The sequence below is a fragment of the Anticarsia gemmatalis genome, chromosome 8, assembly GCF_050436995.1.
Source record: "Anticarsia gemmatalis isolate Benzon Research Colony breed Stoneville strain chromosome 8, ilAntGemm2 primary, whole genome shotgun sequence".
Taxonomy (NCBI): Eukaryota; Metazoa; Arthropoda; class Insecta; order Lepidoptera; family Erebidae; genus Anticarsia; species Anticarsia gemmatalis.
This window is the reverse complement of record NC_134752.1, coordinates 12243800-12264409: the sequence shown is the minus strand read 5'-3', so window position 1 is coordinate 12264409 and position 20610 is coordinate 12243800. Positions and strand designations below refer to the sequence as shown.

The window sequence follows — 20610 nt, the reverse complement described above, 5'->3', positions numbered from 1 at the left end:
GAGTAGGTACGTAAATATTTTTCTACTTTCAATTTATTGTCCATTTTTCTTAAAACTTTCAATAGTGTAGGTAACCTATAAATTATTATTCGACGATTTTTATACAAACCATAGACAAAGATAGCTGCATAGAAAACGTACTATTCCAGCGTCAACTCTACTCCGCCACCCACGTCAAAACATTGGAATTGAAGTGACGTTTACACATTTTTATGTCGGTGCTGTAAATTTGCGAAAAAATCGCCACGCAGCATGGGAGATGCACCGGCTTCTGATACGGAATCCAATAAACCTAGCCCTGGAAGCGAGGTTCCCCCCGAACAGGTAAAAAGTCCTCCTATTCGTGTCTTGCTTTTGTTGTGTTGCAAGTCAGTCAGTGTTAACTTTGTCGCTTGTCACCAGGACCGGCGTCCTTTCGGCGGTTTGGAGTTCCAAGTTTCGGAAGTAGTTGGTCGTCTGGAAGCGGGAGTTAACGCTCAGGATGCCCAAGAAGAGGAAAAGAAGCGGGAACCGCGCAAAATTAGCGCTGGTTTCTTTGAACCGGAGGAAACGTCAATGGATGAGATTTTGAAGGTTTTGGAGGAGTTAGTGTTGAAGACTGATCCTAGTTGTGAGAGTGTGGAGCCGCCGTTGTTGCCTACTGACGCTGTGACACGGGCAGCTATTTTATCTCACAGTATTTCGGCACTTTTCGGAAGGCTTGAAAGGAGTCATGCAGCAAGACTTGGTGCTCATATTGCTACAGAGACTACCCGCTGGATGGCTCACATGTTCAGGTAAGAGTTATACACATTATTGTCATACCTACATATTATATTCGCATAAAGATATTTGATGCAAATGATAATAAATTAATAGTATATTTAACTAATTTTCCTGTCTCAAACCCAAACAGTCTTAATGACATTAAATGGCATTATTCTTCTACAATCAACCAATTTTTATGGGAACAATGTCAAATACATCTGTGAAAAAAAAGAATTCTCTTTTAATTATCAACTAGAATATACATGCCTAATAGTGGCATTTTCAAAATGGCCAGTATTATCACTACATTAATCTTAACTTCATCCAAGCACTTAGTATTTACTGATAATGTTGTATTTATGAAATTTATGATTGAAGATTACTTTTACTGACGCTAACCATTTATATGAGTCATTTTACATACAATATCTAAACCATTCAAGTTTGAATGTAGATAACAAACACACAAAATATTGGCTGAATATATTTGGGTATGTGGACATCATTTCATTTTCCTGGTGATAATTGCGTCCCTCATTCGGGAAGAGTCCCTCGCACAGCAGTGGGTCAGTAATAGGTAAAAAATTGATATTTTGCATATCTTTAAGAACTGTTCTAAAAGAACTTTTGGGCATGCTAGGTTGTAACTCAATTCCTTCATAGTTGGAACAAGTGATAATTATTTCGAATACACACATAGTGTCAAAGTCATTGTTGTGTTGCCTCTGGTTCTAAATGCCAACTACTTGTGTGGAGGAACCAAATCATGCCCATCTTATTGTATTTTGTTATCATATTATATATTAATATATATTGTCTTATTGTATTATAATATTGAATTAAAATAAAACAAATTTATAAGCACTATGGATGGAAATATTAAAACCTGCTTATCAAACTAATACTTAAACATCCTGCGGAATATTAATCTCTATTTCCATTGGATCATTTCCGTATTATTTTAGTATCAGATAATCTACACATCTTTTCAATTAAGACGGTTAGATTAACAAGATAACGTCAGTATGGTTATCAGTCACCTTGGGTGTTAATTGATGGATAAGAATAACTATGTCTTGAAAGCTGTAAATGTGAAATTGATTGAAGTTATATTGATTGTCTTGAACTTAGATTATATTTTAATTAGTTTGGAACAAAGTAAGGGCTTATTTAATTGTTAATCAATATTCAAGCTGGGTTTTTGATCAAGGTATTGTAAGGCAAGGTTCTTTATAGTATTGGTCAAATTAAATATAGCAATTTAGTATAATAATGCAATTAAAATAAATACAAAGAATATTCCATGGACTGATAATGGACCATCAGCCATACACATCTTTGGTTAACCTTTGCTTCATAAACAAAGGCATCTACTGTCAGAATAAATTAATTTAAATTGACACCATACTTAGCAAACAAAAAATTATGAATCAATATAATGATGTGACTCAATTTGTTTGATAAGTCAATACTCATGTGTAATCATCTTAATGAATTATTTGAACAGCAGGATTAAGCATAATATTAGTATAATGGGGATTTATGTGACTTTGCCTTTGACCTTATCTGCAAAAACTTCATGCATTTTACCAGTGTGTTTTAGAAATAATTGTCAGTTGCTTTAATGGTGAAGAAAACACAGTGATGAAACTTGGAATGTCTAAAAGTTCTTTTTGTGTTCTTGTGCAATGACCCTAACATGCACTACGCAGTTGGGTGGGCCTTCGCCCTTCAGGAGGAGGACACTTGCCGAGCAGTGCAACAGTGATGGGTTGAAGAAAAGAGTTGTGGCTCAAACATGGAATCATAATTGAAATGCGATGCACATACATGATACAACTTAACATGATTTGATTTCATCATTTTCTTATCAAAGTGGTCCATAATTTATGCACCTTAGTTCATCTTGATAAAAAATTTTACCTTGTTTTCAATTAAACCAATTAACGTGGCGTATTGAAAAATTGCGTGATGTCATAGACAAAGTCCTACACAACATATAAATTGACTACATTTTAATAGACCAGTAAAAATAACTCTTATATAAAATCTTCTAAGAGGAGAGCATAGCACTAAACGGAAATGCGTCACGGCTCCTCGACCGCTTGTTGACGCCTAGCCGTCAGCGAGGAGTTTGCGAAGTGAAATGATGCATTTTTAGTATGCCTAAGGAACTCCATACCAAGAGAATACGGTGTTGATCTTTTTACCTACAACTTTATTTTTATCTCGAGGTTTTATTATAAAAGGTCTTCACTATACTCGGGCCATTACAAACGTGCGAAATACGTCATGATATGTAACTTTTATCACTATCTACAACTCACACTTTCAATAATTCACACGTCTGGAAGGAAGTCCTGTGTGTGTGAAGTGATGACACATTTCTATAATACTTTTAACTATAACGTAGTTTGTACTCTTGACATTTATGTGTATGTCGAATGTGGTCATTTATGTAATAAGCCAGCATTACAGCTTTTAATCTATTACGATATAAACTATTTTAACCTAACATAAGGCTGCCCGATATGTTATTTTCTAATCCCCGGTTTCGGAGTACATTTAGCGGTAGTTTATCTATTCAATAGCGTTTTTTTTGTATGAGTTTTAACGCTATTGAATAGATAAACTGCCGCGAAATATATCTCACTACCTTACTTTTTGTATTGTTATTTATTTTCGTTAGTATATTATGCAGTAGCCGCATGCCCCACTAAACTATATAAATCGTGCAGCTGAATGCGTGTTGCGCATACAGTTTTTGTCTAAACGGCCACTGGTCAGGGCCGTGACTTATATGCGTTGATTTGTACGTCCTGCATACATTAGTGTAGTGATTAATCAATTGATGGGTTTTTATTTTGCATTGCCATTTAGTCAGGAAAAATCCCAGGTATGCGGTTTATGTGTATGAGGTAAAAATAATGGAGAACATTATTGATCCCATTATTAAAAGATGAAATTCTTCTGATGACTTTAAAAACGTGGGCAAATAAATGTATTACAAATATGAGCTAGTTTTGAGAATAATAGCAGCTCAAACTTATTAAAACAGAAATTCTAGATTCGTCCATCTAAGTTATAAGTTTTCTTATAATAATTGGTACAGATTTATTGCTATTATTCTGTTCTCCAGAACACTAAAGAGAAACAGAGACATTTATAAAGGCACTACCTACATACCTATCAAAGGAATTACATGAACTATTATAAATTTAAAAAAACCCCTAGTAAATAAAGTGATAACAAAACCAACATGAACTGGTCATATTATAGAGCTTCAAACTAAGTAGGTCTCTATAATTAACAATTTCCCATTACGGATAACGAGATTGGTGCAGCACTTTGATAAGGATAATGTTAAAATTTTAGTTATATTTCGTATGTAGTAATGATAGTCTGGAGTTTGGTAACGTGCTCAATATATGGCAATAGGTTCGCCCGCTATTACATGGGACGAACATAGTTAATGGCGAAACGCGGGTGTATTTCATACACCTCTGTCTAAAGCAAAAACCCAAACTCAAAAGAAATTGTGCGAATGGATGAAAGCAACGAGGCTCAATCTACGTCCAGGCTGTAGTTTCTGTACAGCTCGACAATCGGCACGTAAAAGAATATAAAGAGGAAACTAAAAAATACGAATAAATAATATTTTCCTTAAACATTAATCAGCACAAATTTTCTGTATTAATTTTCCTCCATCTTTTATAATATTTCCTTGAAAGTAAACAGTTTTCCCGTTACGGAAATATAAACAACTAATTAGCTACTGCTTGCGACTTCGTCCGCCTCAAAAGAATATATCAGCCTAGCCTTTCTTTCTTAAGTAAAGTTTAAAAATCGTATGTGTTGAATTTAGTCATAAACGAACTTTGTACCAAATTTAATTCTATCAAGTCCATATTATAGCCATTATATTATCGCACAAACTTTTGCACCCAAAATATAAGTATTCTTCTTTGATCATTTGAGAAGGACAGTCTACTTATTCATAATGCGTAAAAACTGCCTCTTCTACGTCAAAACATTTAGAATATTACGTAATAGCGTCATGCTAATGTATGTAAAAGCCCCATTGAGTACTGTACTGTGCTGATAAAACGTGCCATTGAGACAATGAATACATTTGTATACTTGAGGGTGTATTGTTTTGTTCTAATTATGTAGGTATTACGTACTTCTGTTTTAGAACCACGTGGAAATATAGACGTTCCCACGTGGAATGATTGGGAACGTCATGGCCATAAGAATTGTATTTGCTGAATTTTATCTTCTGTACGAAAATTTTCTGAATGAAATCGTTCGTTAATTTGAACGCGCTATTCTTAGGAACTACTAATTCGATGTTAAATCGTTGATTTAAGTTATTTTTTATTATAAACTACCGGCAATTAAAGCGACATGAGTCAATCAGTGCTTAAAATAGCTGACTAGCACTATTTTGTTCAAATATCTGGCAAAACCTGGCCTGGAATAGGATAGGATAGTGTGTCGTTCCTATGATAAGTAGTCTCTTATTTAACATAAATATTTTGTTTGCTGCAGATTATCGGACTACAATGCATACTACCACCAGGAACAGCTTGAAGGTCTCGTCAGAGTCACACGTATGCTGCTTCATCACAGATATCCACGATACTTGGAAGATGGTGGTAAGTTTGTAAGCTCATCTTTATTTGAATTATTGAAGTTTTCCGTTACACAAGCCCCTAAATTCGTTTTTTAACCATTCAATCGTGCGTAATAATGTAGTCTGGTTTGTAAAATACCTTGAAAGTCCCAGAAACAATTCTATTACAAAAATAACTAACACAAAGAACTTCTATAACCTAAAACGGTACAGTCAAAGACTTATACGAACTTACCAGACACTCTTAACAGACTTTGTTAGGTTAATTTACAAAATATTTCACATGTAAAACTCGATGGAAGTTTTGGCCTTGCAAACTAAAACTGAAACTAGTAGTTTTAGTTTCCCGTGGGTATTTAAGACCTTGTGACACCAGTATTGATCCCTCGCTAGTAAAACATTTAAATCAATTAGTTCAACTTGTAAATGCCAATTGAGTTGGTCAGTGGTTGAAGTATTTCAAATGGATTAGATTCCGTTAGTAGATATTTTAGAAGATACGTATTTAAAACTTATTAAAAGATGAATGAAGATATCATATTTATAAAATAATAAAATACTTGCGTTTCCAAAGATATGTGGTTCAAGAATTTGTAATGCCTTTCTTTACAAACAAAATATTTGTCTTTTACGAATCTTGTTGAATCTTCACATAAATACACCATGTGGTTGACTTGATTTCAAAAACTGTAGGTTACAAGTTCCTGATATAAATAATGAACTGCCGACAGAATATAACTATCAGATCAAGATAAACCCTCGAACAATTATGATTCTTGTACGATTATTGCATATACTCAATTACATACATCTAACATCTATTTGGTAATACAGCCGTAATTCACGCAGTAGTATTATTGGCCATCAGATTACATAACTAATGCGCCAAACGTGATGTATAGGTGATAGGGTCAATGAACTTGTAAACCAAGGTTCGATAGTTCAACACGTCTGTCCGTACTAAGCCAGTAAACTCACGCGATCGTGTTTGATTTGTGCTTTGATATTTGGGTAAAAGGTTCCGAAGTACATTTCTATATACAATATAGAATTATCTAAAATAATCTTTTAAGCAGTCTTCCCGCATATAAAATGGTAGCCTAGTAATTAAAATTACACCCTTTTCCACTGTCTTAATACGTAATTGTTGGTCATTTCTATAAGCGCTTTTTAGGTAACTGCACAATGCAAGCTACATCTTATCAAACTTAATAATTACCGCCTCAACACACCAGAAATGTTTACAGCAGTTATAAGGCTGATACTCTGGCTATATAAAATGATACAATTTGTTCTGTACTCCGTAAGACCGTTATAAGGCTCGCATAAACTTTTACCTTTTTTATAGTGGCTTTTGTTTTTCCTGATCGGGTCTTAATAACCCTAAATCTGACAAACCCGATATCTGACAAAACTCTTCCTTCCACAGCTCTAGCGTTCACCAACCGGCTGCCATGCATATACAGCTGCGTGGCCAGTCCTTTAGGTGTCGTCCAACATTTGTGCAGACAGCTCGGACTACCTCTGGCGTGTGTCAAACCTGTACCAGTTAACGCTTCAGGTAAGAACAAACTTTTATAAAACCTACTGTGCAAGGTACAATCTACCAGATTGTTAGAACTGGTAAGCTGGAAAGGAAGGGCCGAAGCCCTATCTACCAAGAGGGACTTGACTTCATAATTCTTATGTTAACCTATATTTCAAACTAGCTGACTCGCGCAACTTCGCTTGCTTCACATAAGAGAGAATGGGTCATGATTTCCCCCGTTTTTGTAACATTTTTTACTGGTACTCTGCTCCTATTGGTCGTAGCGTGATGGGCTATCTAACAGTAAAATAATTTTTCAAATCGGACCAGTAGTTTCGGAGATAAGCGCGTTCAAACAAACAAACAAACAATCAATCAAACAAACAAACTCTTCAGCTTTATAATATTAGTATAGATTAAAAGATGTGAAACATTTTAAGCTTCCGCAAATATTATGCTGTCATTTTCTTTGGCCTGCTATTTTGGTCACGTGGAGCTATACCTTAGTATAAAAATAATGATAATGTGTTAATTCATCAGTCTATATGTTTTACATGTGCCATATTTAATAAAAATCTTAGCAGTTTTTATTACGAAGTATCAAACATCTCTAAGCAGTAATAGAAGATAGATCTTCTCCGTACAAGATTGTAGCACTATCATCACATTAATTTGAAAAGGAGACATAGTTCTTACTGTACATGATAGTACAAGACAAAAGTTCCAAAAGTCGATTATATTAACATTTCTAAATATACCCTAAAATATCGTGATCGGAACGATTATTCGTCAAGGCCGCATATGTAGGCCAAAGTAACAAAATACTAATACTAGAACTAAAGTAGGTAAAATGAAAAATATATGGACAACTGGCTCGCGGCCAAAATCTTCGATATTTCATATGAGAACAGATGTTTGGAATACTCTTATACTGTTTGTAAACTTATATTCTTTGGTATTTTGTGCGTGTGACGTAGATAGGTACAGTCGTGACCAGATAACTGTAAACAACTCTGAGAATTACATTTTAGAAAATACGTAAAATGCGGATTTTTATTTTAGTAACGTATTTTGTTGCAACAGTTAATATAGTCACCGCAGTCATGGGTTCGATTTCATTTTGTGGTCCATTTTTGTATCGTGTAGTTTCGGATCTAGCCGATCTAGGTGTAGTTATTTGGTGTTAATATTATTTATTTTGAAAACATATCCAGACAAAAGAATCTCTCTCAAAGAGTGTTCCGTTTCTAAAGAGGAGATAATAATAATCAATAACTTTAGATTAGACAGCCTTAACGATCTTAATTAAAGAAAACGAGCGTTACATACATATTTAAATACTTCCATTCAACAGCATTGATCATAAAAGCGATTATACCTTTACGCTTGTGGCTGTACATATTTGTATTGAAATATTTACAGCAATAGTATAAACTTGGCCGGATATTGGCATTGCATTTGTATAGATACTGTTTACCGATGTTATACATTTATACTTATTTACACGTGTCCAAAATAGCGACTAGTAGGAGAAGAAACAGTGCAGGGGCCGAAACAGGTCAGTAAAGTCAGTAAAAGTCAGTATTTTTGGACCTGGTCAGTAAAACTCAGTATTTTCGAAAATCGGTCAGTATAGTCAGTATTTTTCCAAACTCAACGACTTTTTTTTTGTTTTCCTCTGCTGTTGGCCAATCTTACACGCTCGATTTGCATAGTGATGATATCAGAGGGCTGCTTTGGATGCTCGATATTTTGTGGATGATCTACGTAATATATACATGTTTTGAAGCATCACATGACTTCAATAGAATAGCAAATTAAAATTTACTATTTTTTTTTAAATCAATATTTTTGGAGTGAAAATTCTTCAGCGCCGTTGCGCACTTTTTTGTAATTGGTAAAAACTTCTAAACTCGCGTCAGGACACGTGTTCTGATCGAAAATTCTTAAGACCTGATTGAAAATTCGTAAGACCTGATCGAAAATTCGTAAGACCTGATTGAAAATTCGTAATACCTGATCGAAAATTCGTAATACCTGATCGAAAATTCGTAAGACCTGATTGAAAATTCGTAAGACCTGATCGAAAATTCGTAATACCTGATCGAAAATTCGTAAGACCTGATTGAAAATTCGTAATACCTGATCGAAAATTCTTAATACCTGATTGAAAATTCGTAAGACCTGATCGAAAATTCGTAAGACCTGATTGAAAATTCGTAATACCTGATCGAAAATTCGTAATACCTGATCGAAAATTCGTAAGACCTGATTGAAAATTCGTAAGACCTGATCGAAAATTCGTAAGACCTGATTGAAAATTCGTAAGACCTGACCGAAAATTCGTAAGACCTGATTGAAAATTTTTAAGACCTGATTGAAAACTTTACTAACAAAGCTTTTTAGCTCAATCAAATCTAGCTTTAACCCAATATAAAGCCGGTGCTGCTTGACTATGGGGATGGTGGAGACCAATAACCGAAAATAAGCTTTTAACCGACATCTAAAAAGGATTTTGACTTCTCAATTCGACTGTATTTTTTTTATTTCACACCATTCACCCGAAAAACGGTTTAGAAATGGTCTGTATTTGGTCAGTATTTTTGAATTTTTGGTCAGTAAAATCAGTATTTTTGACCTCGGAACTTGTTTCGGCCCCTGAACAGTGGCATAATATTTTTTTTTTAATAGATAACTCCCGCACTAAGACTTGCTCTTGTGTCGCGGGGACTTTTACAAACATAAAAACAATGGACACAAAGCACAACCAGACCCGAAACAATTATTAACGGATCGCACAAATAATTGCTCCTTTGGGAATCGAACCCACGACGACGTAATGATTTTGGCGTGGTGACCTAAACCACTGCGCCACGGACTATCCAGTTCTGAGCGAAGGCGTTGTTTTCGTTCTTATCGATATTTTACTACCTTCCACCAATATGTTCTGGTCTCAATCATATTGATATTGTTTTCGACGTATCCCTGTATATATACCCTGTATCGGGTCTCACCCTAACTCTACCCTTACGTTGAAGGAAATAAGCCATTACAGTGGCACGTTGTATATTTTTTCTTTTTTTGAACTTCGTCTCCTATCAAATAACAAACATTAATACCAAAAATTGTACAATAGGTCGAGGCATGGACATAGAGGCGTTAGAAAAACTATGTGATGAAGACACTGCGGCTAACAGGTCACCGTTACTCGTGCTGGGCGAGGTTGGGGCCCCGCCGCTCGGCTGGGGGACCCCTCTCGCCGCGCTGGGGGCTATTTGTAAGAAGAGGAACATACATTTACATGTTAGGGGACATGCGTTGGCGTTGCCCGGGGCTACGGGCAGAGATGAGGTATGTTGAGCTGTTTTTTTACGTAAAAAAAGCAAAGTTGGACGTCCCTTTTTAACCAATAAAAAAGAGGTTATCTAGTCGACGCGTGTACAGAATAGGGAAAAATAATGGACCATGGAGAATGGTAAACTACCTTCTGAAATGTCCGTAGATTTACTAACTACGGTGAAAATTAATTAATGGGCCTACATCAATAAATTATTTGATATTGAAATCTGGTTATTGCTCAATACGACAATGTTTTTGTATTTGAATCATCTGTAATAGTAAATTATTTTCTTTCAGTCCTTCAGCATACCAGATTCAGTCACACTCACGCCGGGACCCTGGTTTGGAGTTCCTGGACTGCCTACTGTCGTATCCTTTCCAATAAATAAAATATCAGAACTATTTGGCGTAAAAAATCTAATCATTTACAAAAAAAATATTGTCTTTACGTAATTTAAAAAAATAATGCCAATTTTCATCATTTAAATTCTCAATAGCAACCAAATATTAATTAGCACAATAGTTTTGCCTACATTTTTTGGTTTGTTACGTAATTTGATTTAAAAGCGTGATGTTATCTCTACGAAAAGTCTAAGGCTAATGATATGCAATGTGTTAATTCAGGTTGACAACTACTTTAATGCTAAATTTAATAAGATTTCATTCAGTAGTTTTTACAAGAAAGAGCGAAAAATATACGCATACTCACAAACCTTGCATTTAAAATATTAGTAGGACATAATCAGTAGTACTTATTTATGCTTTTGATAAGTATTATATAATTTCCTTAGCGTATCAGACATTTTACAAAATACCCGAGCTAATCACGGCGAACGACCACTCGAAAGGTGTAAACGCGGTGAGTACTTGTTATCTTACATTTAGTTATGTTCCCACAGCGCACTGTGTTACGAAACCACTTGTAGGATTTACGAAATAATGCCTATTATAGTTATAACTGATTTCGTACTTAAAAATAATTATGGCTAAGTTTGAAAAAAATCCTTCGAAACCGATTCCAATGACTTTCCACGCTTTTAAGGTTATTATGGAATAATTTTGACACTAAATAAGTTATACCCGTTTGAAAAGTGAATCCTATGTTTTTACCCTAGACTTTTAACTATCTATTTGTGACAATGTTGAACGGTTAAGGCACATAAGCGTTACAAATAGGAGTATAGAGACTTTCGCGCTTATAATCATGCGGATAGGTTTTAACAGATAATTAATGGAGAATCAGAATTTTGTTCGCAATATAAAATGTTGTACATTTTAGAAAGCAATATTTAATTTAATAGTGTTATATTATAAGTGAAAGTGTGAATACAGTAGTTTCACAAATATAGGTTAACGACTTGATAAGAAAATTGTAATTTATTGGGTACATAACTAGGTAAATTGAAACTGAAAGCCTTAGGTATATTGTTTTTAGGATTACAATATACCTCAAAGCGGTAAATGAAACCCATAATTTAATTCTTAGGCCGTTATAAAATCTAATTCGTTAGTGGACTACTGATTCGGCACTAACCTCAATACATTTTCATCATTGATACATCAGTCGCATTCAGTATCATGCGCACATAGGTATATGAGTAGACTCAAGAAGTTACTTTTTATTCAGGTGGGTAGCAGAGAAGGTGCCCTAGCAGCATTAGCAGGTCTATCCGGCGGCGGTGCCCGTCTCCCCGCGCTTCCCCTATGGACGTGTGTCCGTGCGGCGGGCGCGCGTCCGCTACAACAGAGACTAGCGCTCGCGTTCAGAGCCGCGAGGGCCGTGCACGCCGTCGTAGCCAGTGCTGGACTTACACTACTGGTATGTAGAGCATCAGTAATGCTCTAGAATCTTCTTTACGATACATACAAGCTTATAGTGATATGAACCTGCACCATAATGTAACCAAATGATCGCTGTTTAGTGTCGAATGTCTATCTTTATATGATCTTATGACATTTTTGTTTGTTTTACAGAGCGAAAGGCCAGGGGGAGACGAGCCACCAAATGTCGATGTTGTGGTAAGCATTTTAACGAAAAAAAAAACGTTCTAGAGCATATTTATACTACATTCTTAAGATTTTAAACTATTGCTTCCGCTCGCTACATTTGCGAAGTGGGATTTTTTTAGTAGATATCTAAAATGTTGTAGCCAAGAGCCCGTTTTGTGTTCAAATGAAAATTGGTCGCCCCTAAAAAAACCCCTTTCCCTCCTCCCGGGTCCACTAGATCGTTGCTAGAATGCTCTACTCATTTTATTTACTAATAATCCTCAAGTAAAATTACTTTTATTAACTGAAATAATGTATGTACACAGGAAGCAGTGTCACATGCATCAGCATGTGTAGCGTTCCAGTTCGCACCGGCCGGTACAGAGAAACCGCCGCCTTATTACGATAAACTGAACTCATGGCTCGGACAAGTACTGCAAAGGGAAGCTGATATGGTAAGTAAATAATAATTTGCGCTTTAATGGTCGTTTTTCAGGACTACCTCTAACCATTTTTAGCAATGCAGGGAAGGCTGTCGTAAACATCAGAATTATTTCTTGTGAATCTATTTGACGATTGCAAAATTAGCTTGGTGAAATTACGAACTATATGTAGCATTCTGAAGATATTGTAGTAGCGATATTTTTTGCTCACTAATGACAGGGCCCAACATTTTACTTTTACGCACCGGGTTTATAAAACACTGCTTATAATAATAGTTTTCTATGCAAGTGTACGTAACACACGATGTATTAAAGTTACTTTAAACATCACTAAATTCATATACTACAATTCACAGATAAGCATAGAAGTATGCGAAACGGAGTCCCACGGGGTGGTCCTCCGCTACTGCCCGCTGGAGGGTGCAGGTGGGTGCCTGCTGGGCGGCGCGAGCGGCGCGGGCGGGGAGGGGCCCGAGGGGGGCGTGGGCGCGTGGGCCGCGGCGCTGGACGCGCAGCTGCACGTGCTGCACGCCACCGTGGCGCTGCGGGAACCCTTCCAGAGGAGCCTCACGGCACACGCTTGTTTGAGACCCGTGCACGTGCCCGGCTGGGCGGGTACGTATACGATTATGTTACGTTTGTATCGAAGCAGGCACCGTATCTATTTCCCCCGTAGTTAATTTTGACTGTGAACTCTATGACAATTTGTTTTCACGCACGGTGACGAAAGTAATCTTACAGATAAATGTTTACTTATTTTTATAGATTGCTTAAATAAGTCTGTAGGATAAAAAACGACTCATTTAAATATTTTTCTCGCGGCTAACATAGTACAAATAATTATCAAACCCTAAACTGTAGTAGTACTAACTGTAGTAGAAAAGTAATAAAACGTAAAATGCGGTTACTAAGTTTGTATATTGTACATACGCTTTAATATACTATTAATATTGTTATTAACAGGTCTAGGTGGCGTCCGTTACGTGCCAGCAGGCTGGGAGGACGCATCAGCAGAAGAACTGAACTCATTAAACAGACAGCTAGTAGAAACACTCAGAGTTACGGATGGAGCATTCTCTTGTGGTGATGGTGATGATGGACTTACCTGCGTCAGGTATTACTAATAACTTTTATATTGTGCTTTTAAAGTTTAATATTTTGTTAACTTTCACAGTTATAAGGTATCTATTGGATTATAATATTGGTTGGTAAAGCAATAATGCGATTTTTTTGACAATTTATAAAGACAATGACACTGCAGCAGTAGTAATCAAAATAAAAAAGTGAGCCATTTTGCAGCCGTGCATGTACGTAATATTACGTATAAGATGTACGTACGAGTATACGCCAAGCACACGAATGCAGTCTACACTAATCCGTCAATATCTCGTCATCCTCAATAATGTTTTGATATTAAGTGTAATGTTCATTGTTTTAGATTCGGCATGGTAACGGAAGACACAGACGTTGACGAGCTACTAGATCTAGTGATATCAGCCGGTAAAGAAGTGGAGGAGAGCTCACGGGCACTCACTAACATGACTGAAGTATTGAAGAAAGGTGAGATAATTGTGTTATTTACATTTGTATGTGTTTATATAAAGATTTACGATTAAGTGTAAAAGCAACTTTTGTACGATTAAAGTTCTTTTTTTGTATTCTGAAGACACTTACAAAAATAAGTAAAATGTGTGTAATTCTAACTATTTTACCGCGTTTCATCATTTTGTTTTAATGCGGAGTTGGCCTATTAGTTGTTTTTATTATACAAACTATTTACCGCGACATCGACGTTCCATTTTATACGCAACGCGAACTTGCATTGTGCCTGCAATGCTGTGCACACACTGAGTTCGCATCCCGCTCTACGCGACACAGAGCACTCGAAAAACGTGCCCACCCAATTGGAGAGAACCTAGCACTGATAGCAGGAAACCTTACACACGCGTTAACATAGTGATATTTATTATATCAGCTTAGCCTTTTTCCAAACTATGTTGGAGTCGGCTTCCAGTCTCACCGGATGCAGCTGAATACCAGTGTTTTACATGGAGTGACTGCCTATCTGACCTCCACAACCCAGTTACCTGGGATTTAACACGATACCCTTTGGTAAGTCTGACTGGTTGTCAGACTTTCAAGCTTCTGACTACTGTTAACGACTGTCAAAGATCTTCGAAAATGACAGCCGGGACCCACAATTTAACGTGCCTTCCGAACGAAACACGGAGGAACTCGATATGTGTTAGATGGTCACCCATCCACAGAACAACCTCGGCAAGCGTGGCTTAACCTCAAAGATCGATCCGCGCGGCTGTCGTTAACTAAGCCACGAGCTCCTCTAAGTTATAAGCATAATGTTTACATACGGTTGTCTGTGCAGGCATCGAGGCGGCGCAGGCGGACATCGAGCGCGAGAACGCGGAGCGGCTGTGGCAGGAGGGGCTGCTGCGCCGCGTGCCCGTGGTGGGCCGCGTCGTGGACTGGTGGGCGCCCGCCGCCGTGCCGCCCGCCTCGGGCCGCCGCCTGCACCTGGCCGTGGGCACGCTGCAGACCACCGACGACATCTACCGGTACACGACACTGTCACACCCGAACATGTAGACAGAGCTCGATGAAACGTGCTCCCGCGTTTGGCTATTAACAATGTTAGCCGCGTGTAATAGGGAACCTGTTGCGATTTACCGGGCACGTTACCAAATTCCTGACTCTTATTGAGAATAATCTTAACAAACATTCATCAATAATAATGAATTTTACCCATTACTATCCCACTATTAAGCAATAGTCTGCTTTAAGAGAGGAAGGGGTCGGGCTAGATATTGAATCCACTACGCTGGTTATTGACTTTGCATACCTTGAACTTTTAGATAACTTTTTGAAATCGTAGCTCTTTTAGATAACTTTTAGAAATCGTAGATCTTTTAGATAACTTTGGAAATCGTTCGAAATGCGAAAAAGAAGAATAACTAACTAATGCTCTTTTTTATATTACAGGTGCGTTCAAAACAAAAAGGATTCGGAACCAGCGCGCGCGCACTCACCAACACGACAGACGCAAAACGCGCAATAGCAATACGACTAACTTTATACTTGTATACGCTGCCAACGTTAACGCCAACGTTGGCCAAACGTCCACACACACATTCGATACAAACATTGGTCAAACTTTATTGTAACTTGGTTACGAATATTGGCTACACATTTGTTTTATGGTATGTCAAACATGAAAAATGTATGTTTGATAGCGAATTTTCATGCCTATTAAGTCGTCTCGTTGCATCTTGCGTAACATTTAAATTTAAGGCCGAATTTTCCTAATTTTAGAACGAGTTACATGAAGAAAAAGCAATAATAATAATCAGAGGGAATCGGATACTACAAAACAATTGCCAGGATTCGATATGGACCGAAGTCATAGGCACGACACGGTTCTCGCTTGTATATTTGGATTATTTGGACATATCATATCACAATGCTCAACACAACTCTGCAATCCCTTTGTCGTTTAGACGTTATATACCAAAGATTGCTTACAAAAATTGTGTTAAAGTCTGACATTTTACTAATGAAACTGTCGTATTATCGGGAAATAAATTTTCTCTAATATCGCTTTTACAGAAATATAGATGACGTGTCAATTAACGCAGATAAAAGGTCTTTTCGTAAAATTTTCATTTCGCAATTAAATGTAATAATTTTAGCTGAAATAGGTAACATATCATCATTTTTTTTATGTTCGCGTTGCATCTTTATCTAATTAATGACATCTATTTTGCCTCGGATTGCCTGACGTTTTAAAGTCGATTGCACCGGCCGTGGTTCCAAGCACCTTTTATTACTATAGAAGTCATTGCCCGGTAATATGGCTATCTTGCAAATGGAATTACAAAATAATACAGATCTCAAAACTATTTCAAAAATGTATTAATTATTTATTTCTTGAAGAATTGCAGAGTTAAATTCATCCACTCTGCGTAAAAGTATTATTTCAAAATTTTCGGTTACCAGCCGTTTTAAATGCACTAAAATTAATTAAAATAATTTGTAAGAATATTCGAACTTATTATGATAATGTCTAGAGTTAAGAACTTAAGGGCAATATAGAGCGCGTGTAAAAATGCCTTAATTATAGTGATCTGTAAAAATGTTAGTTTTGAGAAATATTTGCAGCTCAAATACATTGGAGTATGTTATTAGTAGGGTTGAGCTTGCCACGGGTCTGGTTTCGAAATAAAATTTGAATTAGACCTTGGGCCTCTCTCTTGGACGAAAGAATATGCGGATTGCGTGACATCTAGTTCGCTCGTATACTTAAACAAAAATTCGCTAGAACTAAAGTGAAATATACAGTTAGAACGTAAATACCTGGGATAAATCGCGAGCTGAATATTTTAAATCTTGTATGACCATCTTTGTTGCATGAGTGTACGTATACTTATAACATACTCCGATTTTCTAGAAGTAAATAAATTAAATTTTGAAGCGAGATGAATTGTATTTGTGTACTGAATAAGATATCAAGCAGTTTATTTTAACGCAGTCCTATTGAGAATTATTTGATAGAGGAAATAAAAATATTTATTTAGCAATTTTATTAAATTTCTAGGGCGAGCTTATTTCCAAGGTAGACTACTAACAGACTAATGCAGGAATTTAAAATTTTAAGTACTCAGATTATGTTGCTACGATACAAGTTAATGTGGCAAACACAACATGATATTGAGTTTTTAAAAGTTGACGAACGTTTCAGCGTTGAATCTTTAGTATAGGAAAAATAAGTTATTTTGTCCGTTTCTTAAATTTGTTAATAAGTATTTTTGTTTTATCTATCATAAATAAAAAAAGCTGTAATTAATGTAGCTTTTTTATTAATAAATAGTAGAAAATAATTTGTATTAAAATGGTCCAGTAGTTGAACCTAGATGTGGCAATACTAGTTTTGAAATGTATAGAAATAATATTAAATAAAAGCACTGTTAGGTATCCTTACATTTCATTGGATAGTACGGCGACCAACCACAGCGTCTGTCTTTGTTATAAAGATAGATAGATGATGAAAATGCTGGTTTTGTTGGTGGTCCCAATATCCAATCATTCCTTTTGTCCTACGAGATAAACGTATAGTTCGTGCAATTTTATATTGTGACTAAATATAGCAACAAACCGCTTCGCTGAAAGTGTTGAATAAAAACAAAAGACGTAGGAACGGAGTTCGGGTGACAGGACAAAAGGGCGGCATTGTTCTTTTATGCACGTCAGTCGCATTAATTATCTACGTCTCTTGTATTTTCTCGCATTTTCACAGGCTTGTTGCTATATTCAAATACATAAAATTAAATGGAGCGTACAATATGCTTTGCTGTGACGCAACTTGTTAAAATATATTTAACCGTCGCATTTCGACGCTGACATCTTTAATATAAGACTCAAGATGTCGTTTTTTTATCAATTGCAAAGTCGCATGGCATTAGTCTTGTAGGACACCGTAGTGTGATTAGCATTAGACATCCAAATACCCCTTTGTAGTGGCTTAGTAGATAATGCTAGTATTAGTACACTAACATGCTATCTCCCTTCCACATATGACTGCGTCCCTTTCGTCCGCTCAATGACATAAAGTGTCCTTTGTATACTTTCACGCCATTGTAATATAGACTTTCTATATAGTGCATACAGTTAATTTTCGGTTAATTTTACTCTTGATTTCAATGTAAGACCGATTACGCAATCTTGCTGTCTCTTTTCTTTTGAAGCATAAAGTAAAGGATAGCGCGATATGTCTTATCAAAATTCTCAAATTTAAATTATAATTGCCTTCAATTCTTAGACTAAGATGGTTTTTATTAATAAGAATTATATTTTAATATCACAATATGCGTATTTGTAGTAATAATATTTAGTATAATATTATTTTATTCGTATAATTATGCCAATTTTAGTTCCTTATGTAATCATCACAGAATATCAGCGAATGTTTCTATAACATTCACATTCGAATGTGCAAAGTCAAGTTGAATGTGCAAAAAACATTCGGATAATATAATTGTATGTGCGAGCAATGTATTCGTAATATTGAAAATAGGTTTCTTTCATGTTAAATTGTGATAAAATATCTTCAAGTAGGATTATCTTCCTAAAATATAATTGTATTAGTGTTTTTTTTAATAAAATTATATGTATACGCACATTATGTTTATCGCCATATTAAATGTAGAAACCACAATTATGGCGTAATTTTGGCATTGTGTATCTTTTTTCATGAGATCTGGTTCTACAGATAGTTACTATTTTTAGATTCTTTGGTCCAAAGCATAGTTCACCTTTTACGAGGTCTCTGGTTTGGTTCTCAGCTCAGGCATAATGCTGTTGGGGTTTTCTTATTTCTATTAGAATATTATCGATAGCGGGTCTATCGACAATATTCTTCAATTTGGTAATGTAATGGTAATTAATGGCTATATTCTTACCTCTATAACATGTGGCCCGACATTGAAATATCGTAATATCAGTGTGTTTTATACATTTCTCCGCCTACACCTTCTATAAATATGAATAATTACGTGTTGTGCTTTGGATCAAATAGTCAAAGAATTATAGTTTTGCAAAATTATTCAATATACTATTTTTTCATATTTTAATGCAAAAACAAGCAACATAATTTGATCCACATAATACGTTATGTTGTGAAATATTAAACAAAATTGATACGTATTACAGTGATAGTAATATTTATTTTGGTACAAATATGTATGTATATTATTTTAGTTTTAAGATTGTGTAACGTATCTTCCAAAGTTAATTGTTTTTATTGGGACAGGACATGTTTGGCGTAGCCAGAATGCATTAGTATGAAACTTCATATAACTTAGTTGAGAACGGTCAAGGGAATATGGATTATGAGGTTGTTAATTCGAAGCCTTAGCCATAAGAACTACATAATTATGTTAACAGCTTAAAGAAACTGTAACCGAAACGTGGAGGAAAGCGTGTGTAAGACGGAGTATTACAACTTTTAAGATGACTAATAAAATATGATATGATTGAAGTGAAATGGCCTCTGTGCCACCCAGAAATGAACTCCGAATTCGCTCTTTATCTACTCCCTAAATATAATCAAAAGGTAGGATGATTATGAAAAAATTGTCTTGAAAAATATTTGTATGTCCCAATACAAACAGTGATACATTGTAACTGAATTAAGATTCAATTAACATGTAATTTAATTGAATAAGTTATTGAATGATTAAAAATAAAATTATACAATGTTATTTTGACCCCGTTTTATTACTTTTGATCCTTATTTAAAAATCAAATCATTTGTTTGAGAAAAACTGGTACAAATTGTAAAGTATCAAAATGCACGTTTTTAAGTAACTATGTAGATAAATTACATTAATTGATCGATTTATATTACGTTTTATGGCACTCTGCTCACGCCCTGTGTTCTATTTTTCAGCGAAGAACGAAGGTGGTGTGGTAGCTTAAGTCTTTTCCCGTCATAATAATCTAGCATCTGACTAAACAAACCCGTTCATTTTTAACTTGAAACAAAAATAAACAAACACACTTTCCCATTGTTCAGTACAGTCATAACTAGGGAACCTAACTTCGCACATATGGTAGAAACACCTAAATATAATTGCGGTTACTATAATAGCGCATTAACCTGAATATACTAGATCCCTTCAAGTAGGATGTTGTTACATAACGTTGATAAAACGAAGTAGTCACGGAATTACTTCGTTAGATGTCTTTTACCTCTCTCCTTATATTATTATTTAGTAGTCTTTTATAAAGTTTCTAAGGCAGTAGTCGAAATTGTCGAAGTGTTTGTCTTTACGCGGAAATTGGTTTGATTCCCAGTCGAAATCGTACGTAGTCGATGGTTTGAAATAAGGTCAATTATAATTCTGATTGTAATATTT

The 20610-nt window shown here is 35.7% G+C and overlaps 1 protein-coding gene across 1 annotated transcript; it reads left to right on the top strand.

Annotated features, from left to right (window-relative positions):
- Positions 1-139: 139 nt before the first annotated feature.
- Positions 140-19953, top strand: LOC142975120 (pyridoxal-dependent decarboxylase domain-containing protein 1). The gene is made up of 15 exons (XM_076117809.1): positions 140-324; positions 403-776; positions 5299-5405; positions 6813-6944; positions 10048-10262; positions 10548-10619; positions 11050-11109; positions 11878-12069; positions 12225-12269; positions 12566-12694; positions 13039-13297; positions 13646-13796; positions 14121-14242; positions 15066-15255; positions 15680-19953. The coding sequence occupies exons 1-15, from the start codon at positions 253-255 to the stop codon at positions 15753-15755; spliced, it is 2196 nt and encodes a 731-aa protein (XP_075973924.1). The 5' UTR covers positions 140-252; the 3' UTR covers positions 15756-19953.
- The last annotated feature ends 657 nt before the right edge of the window (positions 19954-20610 follow it).